This window comes from Quercus robur, chromosome 5 (assembly GCF_932294415.1).
Source record: "Quercus robur chromosome 5, dhQueRobu3.1, whole genome shotgun sequence".
In the NCBI taxonomy this organism is placed as follows: domain Eukaryota; kingdom Viridiplantae; phylum Streptophyta; class Magnoliopsida; order Fagales; family Fagaceae; genus Quercus; species Quercus robur.
The window spans coordinates 20098606-20110121 of NC_065538.1; the positions used below are offsets into that span (position 1 = coordinate 20098606).

At 33.7% G+C, this 11516-nt stretch overlaps 1 protein-coding gene across 1 annotated transcript; it reads left to right on the forward strand.

Moving 5' to 3' along the window:
• The first annotated feature begins 4058 nt into the window (after positions 1-4058).
• LOC126727954 (peroxidase 29-like) lies at positions 4059-5255 on the forward strand. Its single transcript, XM_050433848.1, has 2 exons — positions 4059-4071; positions 4723-5255. The coding sequence occupies exons 1-2, from the start codon at positions 4059-4061 to the stop codon at positions 5253-5255; spliced, it is 546 nt and encodes a 181-aa protein (XP_050289805.1).
• The last annotated feature ends 6261 nt before the right edge of the window (positions 5256-11516 follow it).

Below are 11516 nucleotides of genomic sequence, written 5' to 3' on the forward strand. Positions count from 1 at the left end.
CCTAAAAAAGAAAAGAAAAAGAAAAAAATAAAAAAGAAAGAGAAAGAAAGGATGGAAGGAACTCCAATATTTGGATGGTCAAGTATGAAGTCTCTGCCATCACATTACCCATAAAAATGCAATTTCTGCGGAGGACCAATATACGGCGTCAAATTTGTTGCAGCAAAACCTTGATGGTTTTATTATTTGTTTCTTCCACTGGGGTTGTTTCGATTTTGCTGATAATGTGCGTTGGAAGGTATTATTGTGCACAAAAGGACTTGTACTTAATATTTGGTCAATCAACCAATACAAAAAGCAACGTCCTGCACATATCATCGAGATTGTGCTTACATCTAAAACAGGTTTCACTTAATCTTTTCATGCCCAACTCCTCTTATCTTGAATTTCGGAATCATGGAAATAAAAGTAAATTGTTTCACATATGTTTTAGTAGCAAAGAGAGCTAAAATTTCTATCATTTTTTTTTTTTGAGCTAAAACTTTTGCCAATCTTCTATTATTTATTATTCATATTCATCGAAACGAAAATACAGCATATATGCTTGGAGATGATTCATATGATGGAATTACACACAGCCCACGTTTAACAATTAAACAAGATCTACTGAACGAGGCTGAGTTCGTAGACTAAGAAATGCCTGGAGCAGCTAGAAGCGTATAGATTGCAAAGCCAGGCCCATTTCTTGTGAATATCTTAGCACGATTGATTATTACTGGTAGCTGGGTTGATAAATGAATCGTAATATAATGACACTAATTATATACCCACGCCACTCAATACATGTGAATATATAATTATGTGAAATGGTATAATGTATAATTTATTTTTAAATTTTATTGTAGATAATTTATTTTCTCTAAAAACTAAACAATTTTTAAAAGTAATTTCTACCCCTTTCTTTTTACAAATATATAATTTTATTATTTTTGTGTCTTATTCATATTATTCTTTTTTGAAGTGACCCATATTCTCCTATCTATTATTATTATGCATTATGTTTTCCTTTTCTTTGTTTTTGGTACAAGGATAACTAAAAATTTTTAAGTTTCATATTTTTCATCCTTTGAAGTTGACCAAAATGAACCAAAGTGGACCAAATAGACAGAACAAGATCGAAATAAACCCAACAGATCAAAATGGAACCAATGGACCGAAATGAACTAGAATGGACCCAACAAACCAACATAGACCGCAATGTACCGAAGTGAATTGAAACAGACCGAAATGCTACGCAGATGCAACTCAACAAGAGAATATAATTTTGTTAGGCATGCCATAATCCATATAATTTAGGATTAATGCTAGCTATTGATAAAAACAAATGAATAAATAAACCTTTTGGAATCCTCTCTTAAAATGACTTAAGAATAACTCAAACTCAATAATCAGCCCTATGAAATTGGCCTATTATGTCACATCTTCTGGGAATATGAGACCATGGTATATCAGCCTTTGTAGGCAGCGCTATGAAATTGGCCTCTCCTAATATGGCACAGTGACGCACAAACTTTGGTAGTTTGTTTCTTGAAACTCAGAAATTAGAAAATAATGTGAGGTAATTCTAAGTTGTGCTATAGGATCAAGGTGGCTAATGTCTTACGGTTTAATTAACACCGCCAATTAAATAGAGAGTTCGTTTGAATTGTAAGAACAACACAAAACCAACAAAAAGAGTACTACTGCAATTAAACAATATAAAGACTTAAGAGAAAATAAAAGTGGCAAAGAAAAACTAAAAATATTGCTGAGAGAGAGAGAGAGAGAGAGGCTTTTAATTAGTGCAAGGAATGTGCAAAGAAGATTCCATCAACGAAGCAAACAACATTCATCACAGCTAAGAAAAAGTTAGGTAAACAAAATATGAAAAACATGCTCTTTATTAATAATATTATAATCGTTTATTATTACAGTGACCACCATTAAGTTGGTGATATGCCACAAACAACAGCATTCCGCTTACTAGCTTTTGGTGCAGAAATCTTTGCGCACAAATATCTGCCAATATAGACGACCACCCACCATCTTGATCACATGATCTAGGAATGAAACGTTGTACACCATCTTTTTTTCTTGTTCTTGTTCTTTTCTTCTATTTTTTTTCTCTCTCTCTCTTGTAGTCTTCTTCTTTGCTTTTCAATATGCAAGAAATGAGTGATATAAGTTGGGTTTATATAGGCTTTAGCAAAGATGGGAATATTTATCACTCATTAATTTTCAGATATGTACTGAAAAAATAAAAATACACTCCTTCAGACATGCGTGCATGTCTTGCTATATACTAATGTTGTTATTTTGTTTCCATATTAAGCAAACGTAGGGAATACACAAACTTATATTATTCATGTAATCTTTCTGTATTTGGTAAGTACAACATTTGTATTGTCCAAACTACCGATAAAATATCAAATGGAGAAGGGGTACAATTACTCTCCAATAAAAGAGAGGAGCGGGGTATAACATGATTACCATGTTATTCTCTTAATAGCGTTCTATAGAAATCAAATACAACCATTCTCCTTATCAAAAAAAAAAATACAACCATTCTCAAATATATTTACGTAATCAACTTGCTTTATTCCTTTTATTCCGAGAAATTATTCACAATTATGTGAATGCGTAAAGGTTAATTTCTTCGTATTCCTCGTTGATTGTCAGTTGTCACTGCATTTTCATGCTATTTCTTGCCATTTCAAACAAACCATGTGATCTAGTAACTAGAACTTTTAACGGATCTCATGGGCAAAAAAATTGAAAATAAACTATATGATTAATTTCATATGACATTATATATGTTAGAGATATATTAGCCCATTAGCATAGGCCCAAGCCTAATTCTACTTTATGTGCAAGCCAAGTCTCCTACTTGTACTAGAAGTCTATTAGTCTAGGGTTTAGTCTACTATATATACACATGTTATGATTCATTGTAACACAGGATTTGTACTACACTCTAATATATTATTAATGTAGCTCTTTAGGGTTTCCTCCGTGGATGTAGGCCGTTAGGCTGAACCACGTAACTTTCGTGTGTTATTGTGTTTTATACTTTATGCTTTCGCTTCGGCATCTATACTAGCATATTCAACATGGTGTATCAATGCTAATATTTAACATGGTATCAGAGCCACCTTCTTGTGGCCATGGTTTTCTGTCCTAGCGGTATATTTAAGAGCAATCTTTGTCTTCCTCGGTGTTTTTCTTCGCTGCGTTCATCTTCTTTGGCTTCCTACTGCTGCCGTCAAAACTCTCCGGTATAGTCAAGCCACCGTTAGAAGTCGCATCAACACTGCAAGACCATTGCCTTCCTCAAACTACCGTCACAGAGCCAAGTTTCATTCAAGGGATCTTCTCAACCTTATCAAATCTCAAGATTTCATCAAGCTTCCATCTTGAGTTTGAGAGGGGGTGTTAGAGATATATTAGCCCATTAGCATAGGCCCAAGCCTAATTCTACTTTGTGTGCAAGCCAAGTCTCCTACTTGTACTAGAAGTCTATTAGTCTAGGGTTTAGTCTACTATATATACACATGTTATGATTCATTGTAACACATGATTTGTACTACACTCTAATATATTATTAATGTAGCTCTTTAGGGTTTCCTCCGTGGATGTAGGCCGTTAGGCTGAACCACGTAACTTTCGTGTGTTATTGTGTTTTATACTTTATGCTTTCGCTTCGGCATCTATACTATCATATTCAACATGGTGTATCAATGCTAATATTTAACAATATAGATAAGTTTCTGTAAATCATTATAGTTTTTTTACGATAGGATTTGAAATATAGCATTTGTTTTATAGACACTGATCGAGTTGGGACAATTATATATCATGTTTTCAATATGTGTAAGTTCTCACTCACATTGCTTTATAGTGTATTGTGTATTGTAGTATAACTTGTCATACTTTGCTCTAAAAATGATCAAGTTTTTTAGTGAAATTTGTGATGTTTCTTTATGCTAGAATCTCATTTCTTATCTCTTGTTTCTATCTCTTGTTAGTATGTGTTTTTTTATTTTAAAAAAGAAAAAAATTTCTCAACCCACAATGTATATATGGATCTTACAAGTACGTGAGACTCATACAATATGAGCGAATATTTACATATATTAGATAACGCATAATGCCTCATTGGATTGACACTTTTGGACAATAATTTTATGAGGCCATTGTCTTATGAAAAAATTACAAAAAAGACCCCTAATGTTTTGATTAATTTCAAATAAATTCCATATATCATTATAAATTGATAATATAGGGGTTGATGAAATTGACCCAAACTTCAGTGAGTTGCCCTTATGAATAGTGAAATAGCATTCCACTTGTACTAATCGAACTTAATTAGGTTCCAATGTATTTGATTCTCCAAACCCCCCCCCCCCCCCAAAAAAATGTTCCAATGTATTTCTAAAAAAAATTTCCAATGTTTTATTTCTATTAATTATTTTATTTTTATAGATAGAGAGAGATATTGGTTTAAGTTATGCTTAGTCTAACTTTATAAGAGTTACATAATTTTTACACTGTATATTCTAAAAAAGTCTAATGGTTAAAAATAAACAACTACCATGTTATCAATTTAAAATTAATGTTTTATCTTGTATTCTCATGGTGGCCTAAGCAACGGTGGTTAAAATACCCTCTAGCTAGTAAAACCCTAAAGCATTCTAAATCAACTATATACAGTCACAATATCTTGAATTTGCTGTTTGGTTGCAGGAGCTCATACTCTGGGCATAGGAAATTACCGAAACTTTCAGGAGCGGCTTGGGACAGTAGTTGATCCCACATTGTCAACTATCTTCTCGTTGGCGCTGCAAACTATTTGTACCGCGAACCTTATTCATCGGATGTATGATGACACTGCAGGAGCTCATACTCTGGGCATAGGAAATTACCGAAACTTTCAGGAGCGGCTTGGGACAGTAGTTGATCCCACATTGTCAACTATCTTCTCGTTGGCGCTGCAAACTATTTGTACCGCGAACCTTATTCATCGGATGTATGATGACACTGCCCTCATTTTTGACAATCAGTACTTCATTGACATCCAAAATGGGAGAGGACTGCTCAAGATTGATCCTAAGATTGCAAGAGATCCAAGGACAATGCCTCATGTAATTAGGTTTGGGAATGACATGCAGCGGTTTTTCAATAAGTTCTTTTCTGGGTTTCTGAAGCTATCAAGCCACAAGGTTTTAGGTGGAGAAGAGGGAGAGATTAGAAGGGACTGTAGGTACAAAAATAACTAGAACCCAATTTTGGTTAAAAAATGTTTGCATGGAAATGCGTTTACGAATTGATATGGTAAAATAAGGTGATTGGTGTCATTTTTCAATGATATAAATATCTAAGTTACTTTTTTTTTTTTTTTTGTAATTAATAACATATCAATTTATAAGATTTTCATAATAAAATTTGAATCAAAACACAAAAATTACCTATGATATTTGGGCTAATAAAAGGCATCACCAAGATTATTTTAAAATATCACATTTGCTTCAAAATTACAAACGGTACTGGATAGTACTGTTTGTGAATTTCTCTTCCAAAAACTAATTTGTGCTTTAAACAAACAAATCTTATTCAGAGTTGTTGGAATTGATTTATAATAAAGAAAGTATAAAGACAAAACAAAATTGACCTTGATAATTATGAAAAAGTTGTGAAAACTGTAGCATTGTTGTTCAAAATATCACCCATAAAAATAAAAGTCCCCGTGAAAGCTTTGGTTTAGTTAAGGCCACGAATTAGTTTTGAGGAAAAATGCCCAAAAATTGTCACAGTTATTTGTGGTTAGGAAGCAAATTAAATATTTTTGAAAAAAATGATTTTTTATTTTACTTAATTTATAATGTCACTAAAATCTTTCTTCTTGAGTAATTGAGTTTTTATTTTACAGAAATTCTTTATTATAGATAGCTTTCAACCCTAAAACTATTGTTCTTCAAATTTTGTATTTGGACATGATTCGCGGTAAAGGTCGATCCCAAACAATTACTTTCATTTCATTGAGCATAATTTGATAAAATTTCTTCTTCATCTTCTGATAATAGAGAAAGACAATCTAATAACTGTTGTTTGCCTTGGAACTTGCATATGCTAGTTAGTTTGAATTGTGCTTTCGAGGAGGACAACACTTGATACTTTATTAATCCTTCAAGGTGGATTTCTGAACCAGTTTTATTGTTTTAAGCTAAAGTTCAATTCAAAGTGCACGAGCAAGCTACTTGCCACAATATGAACATTAAAGAGAGTTGGTTTTAATCTTTTTGAAGAAGGACTCTAGGTTTCTTGAAAAGGGTCATTAAAAGTTAATGCACATTTTAATAATTATACTTTGTTACAGTTGTTAGATATGTATCCAAGAATTAAGTCATTTTAGTATACACTATCGTCAGTTTTTTTTTTTTTTTTTTTTTTTTTTTTTTTTTTTTTTTTTTTAACTTTATCTCCTCTTCTCGTGTGTATTAAAAAAATACTTAGTATTTTCAAAAAGCAAAAAAGATATGTTTGGCAATCATTAAAGAATCTTCACTGTTTAGTGTTCTCAATAGTCCTCGTTGCACTAATTTACAATACATAATTTGAAATAATTATTTTGACCAAAATTTTCTAACTTAAATGAGTCATGTTAATAGGTTCTCATAAGGCAATTGTTAATAAATCATTTCAAGAAAATTTTTATATCGCTTTTATAGGAAATAGAAAATGCTATCAAAACATTAATTGATTTCTTTTCTTTTTTCATAAAAACTTTCTTAAAATAATTTATTAAAAAAATACTCTTAGGACATCTGTTAACTTTTTTCATCTTGAATTAACCCTATAATCTATCCTCAATAATGTTGTGCCGTTGCACATTAGCCTTTTTTGTTTTGTTTTTTTTATTATTATTTTAAATCAAAACTCATTCGTAAAACATGTATTTTGGAAAGATCAACACTTAGAGAAGTTCTCGGTAAGGTGAGTGGTTGTTCCTTCTCTCTGTACTGTAGCATAGAGCGTTTCCCTTCTCTTTGAGAAGGAAGGTGAGTTACCTCTAGTAACAATGTTACTAGTAGGGCTAGGGGTCTAATCTGTTGTGGGGCTTGGGATACTAGATGAGGTTTAGGTATGAAGGACATTGATATTAGATGAAAAAAGCTCCCTATCAGATACGGAGAGCAAGAATGTTGATTTATCAAAGGACAAAAGGAGATCGGGGTTTGTCCTTGCAGCAAAGTTCCTCACTAGAAGGTCTATTACTATTGAGGCAGTGGCGAGAACTTTTAGGCCGAGATGGCATACAAGGAGGAACTTTGAGGTTAGTGTCACCGGTGATAATGTGGTTTTGATAGTATTTGAGTTGGAAGTCAACGTAGAAAAGGTTCTCCAGGGACATCCTTGGACTTTTAATAGAAACTTGGTTGTCTTACAAAGGTACGATGGCTCAACATAGGTCTCAAACCTTTGTTTCGATACGGCATCTTTCTAGGTCCAGATTCACAATCTTCCCTTTTCTTTGACGGTTGAGGAGGCTTTTAGTATTGGGAAAACCCTAGGCATAGTGTCGATACCAAAGGATATCACTGAGATGAAAAGGGGGTAGTTTTATGAGAGTCCATGTTGCGATCGACATTACAAAACCTCTTTGCCGGGGATGGAAAGTTATGTTGGATCATGACGGATGTTAGGGACATATTTATGTAATTGGCTAATCTTTTGACAAAACGCATTTTACTTGTAATTGGGTAGATCTAGGATGGGTTTAGTATTTCAAGAAACAAGTGTTCAAGTTAAGTATTGAAGTCAGGCAAGTCTGACCAAGAAACAAGTGAAGGAAGTAATGTTCTTTAAACCTCGATAGCAATCTCGAGAGAAAGAATTCTATCGAGATTTAATCTTGAAGCTCGACATAAGTTGTATCTGTAGAGAATTACGAAATCAGATTTTCCAGATCTGATTACACGCATATTCCTATGTATTTGTGTAGGGTTTTCTTTTTCACAACCCTAAACATATATAAGAATTATTTTAATGGTCGTCATGATGTGATGCAAAAGAATAATACATGCATTGTGTGACCGAAGGTAGAAATTGTTCTAGTTCATCGTTCTCTCTATAGAAGTTACTACGTCTTTACGCCAAGGGTTTTGTAACCAAGGAGCTTCCTGATATTCATTGTTGATGAACTAAAGAACTTTGCAGCCAATATCTTCTTCAAGTTGGTGAGTTAGTCACATACTGAGATTCGTGCATCATTGGTTATTCACGTACTGAGATTCGTGCATTGAACGGAGAGATTACTGCTACAATACAAGTCCAATTGGGTACTAGGGTAAGGATTTAACTATAGATTGGTATTTCGGGATAGGCCAGAGGATTTGGTAAGATTCCTTATACTTGTAACCACTTATGATTGATAATAATGGATTCTCGAGAGTGATGACCTTAAATTAGTAAACAAATCACCTGTGTCAAATTTAATTTCCGTTGCATTTAGTTATTTGGTAATTTGTTTGTGCTACCACACTATTGCATGTAATTTGACTAATTAATTAACTTGGGTAATTAATTAATTTGCAAAGGGTCAATTCATTTTAACCCAACAAGTGGCATCAGAGCGAATACACTCTGATTAGGTTTTAATCATTGCTGTGTGATCCATTGACCCCTGTTTTTCATGGGTAGAGGACAGTCTTTTATTATACCTCCTTTATTTGATGACACTAACTATACATACTGGAAAGTACGCATGAGAGCTTTCCTGCAATCTTTAGATGAGAAAGTGTGGCAAGCTGTAGAGATTGGCTGGACTAAGCCAAAGGAAGCCTCGGCTAATTGGGATGATGCAAAGATCAAAGCGGCAAACTTCAACAACAAAGCATTGAACGCCATATTCAATGCGGTCACGAATGAGGAGTTTAAGAAAATATCCTTGACTGAAACTGTAAAGGAAGCATGGACTATTCTCTAAACGACCTATGAAAGAACTAAGGCCATTAAAGATTCCAAGCTTCAAAAGCTTACTACAAGCTTTGAGAAGATTAAGATGGAGGAGAATGAGTCATTTGATGAGTTCTATGCCAAACTTAAAGACATAGTCTACTCAGCCTTCAATCTTGGAGAAACTATTTTCGAACCCAAGATTGTGAGAAAGGTGCTCAAATCTCTCCCTAAGAGATTTCATGCCAAGATAACAACAATTGAAGAATTGAAGGATATTGACTCTATTCCTTTGAAGGAGCTAATTGACAACTTGCAAACCTATGAATTGGGTTTGACTAGACCTGGGAAAGGAACCAAAAGTAATGAGATTGATGAGTCTTCAGATGATGAAGATTCTAAGATGAAGCCCTACATCACTAGGCAATTCAATAAGTTCATGAAGAATGCCAATGTGAAGGGTTTTGATAAAAGCCATAAGCAATCCAGTTATTCACAATTCAAAATTCAAGACAGAATGAAGAAGGATGCTAAAGATGGCAGTCAGTATACTATTCCCTTCTGACCAAAGTGCTTCGGATGTTAAGATTTTGGACATATGAAACAAGAATGTCCAACATATCTCAAGTCGATTGGGAAAAGCAAGTCTATTACTGCTATCTTGAGTGATACTGAGCTTGAGACTGAGTTAGATGACAGTAATGATGAGGGAATCTTGAGTGTTTTCACTGCCATAGTGGATCCTATTAAGGGAATCGTAGAAGCAGTGGATGAAGAAAAGGACTTGGTAGAATCCATATTTGAGAAAATGGACAATCAAGATGACATCTATACAGCCTATGCTAAGTTATACAATGTTTTTGAGAAGCTTGAGAAATTGTATAAGCTGATCACCAAGAAGCTAAGTGATATGGAGCTAGATCGAGAGGAGTTTTCTATCAGGGTTGATGAAGCCAATCAAACCATTGGAGCTTTGTGGTTCGAGAACAACTTCCTTGCTGAAAGGACAAAGAAGCTTGAGGCAGAGCTGTTCCAGATCAAAGCTTAATTGGAGAGGACTTCTAATGCAAAACTCAATGAGATGCTGAGTTTTTAGAAAGCTGCTATTGACAAAACCGATTTGGGGTATGATTTCTCTTTTTCTAATATTGCCTCCTTTAGTACAACTATGTTTGTCTCACCTGCTGATAATGTTGATTCTGAGAACAATGTATCTAAAACTGAAACAGCTAATGGAAAAATAGATAAAGACAAATCTATTCTAGGAGTACCCCTTAAGGTTGAAAAGAAAAAGATTAGAAACCCTAGGAATAAGAAGGAAAACAACAAAAAGTCTTAACAAAAGAAGTCGCATTTCTGTCATCACTATGGAGCTTCAGGGCATACTCGTTCAAATTGCTATAAGTGGTTAGCCACTCAACAAAGTAATAGTATGCCCTCGTTAGGAAACTAGAATCAGTTTCCATCCCCTCTGGCTCCTTTGGGAGATCTTCTCAAGGTCCTCATGTTCCTCCTCACCTCTGGATCAAAGGTTCACACAAAGGAAAGGTTCTTCCAAGGTGTGGAAGGAAAAATGCTTAAAGTAATTCAGTTACTTTTTTCTCTCTCCCTTTATGTTCTTGCATAACTTGTTTGTTTTGCTTTCTAGTTGTTTTTGAGTTAGTCTAGTCTTTATGCTTTGTGTGTTTCTTTCTTTCATATTTTTGTTTTATTTGTTTTCAATTTTTTTATTTTTTTTACATAAAAAAAAAAAAATTGAAAAAAAAAAAATACAAAAACAGTGTGTGGTTGTGTATATTGGTACTTATATACCTTGGATGGCCATTGAAAAGTAGCTTAGATAAGCATCTTAATGCATAACTAAGCAAGTGAGTTTTGTGACTTATATTTATGATGAGTATGATTAAGTAATTTTTAATACTTAACACTCATACCACTCTTTTTGACAGGAAGGACTAGAAAATTCTAAGAGAAAGGCATAAATAACCATTTCACCACTAAAGCTCGCCAATCATGTCTAACATCTGTGTGCTTCGACATAGCAAAATTGTGATGTTTTGGCTTACATAATTGGGTATTTATTCTCTCTCTTATATGTTCATACATGATATGTTCAAAAAGAAAATATGCAAAGAATACAAAAGCAAAAAGAATCAAAATGCTTTTAAAAAATGGTTGCAAGCGTATTTCTAGGAGATATGGGAGTTATAGGATATACTTCGAAGGTAATAGTCCCCATCCAGTAGTTATGATTGTGTGTGAGTGTATTTGATCCTCTCAAGTCTCAAATTTTCATAATGTGAGACAATTATGCACTCTTGCTATGTTTTCACACACAACATGCATACTCTTTGCTACTTTTGATACATGTGCAAGTACAATGTGATTTAGTCATCACAAGGAATACATATGTTAATATATGCTCATTAATCTATCCTAACTTATTTTTGAAATATAAAATTGATTAGACTTGTTTTGTGTGTGTGTGTGTGTGTGTGTGTTTTGGATCTATGTATGCTTTGCATATATGTTGAGAGATGTTTTAAGAGCTTTACATGTTGATTAGATCTTTGGTTGAATTGCTT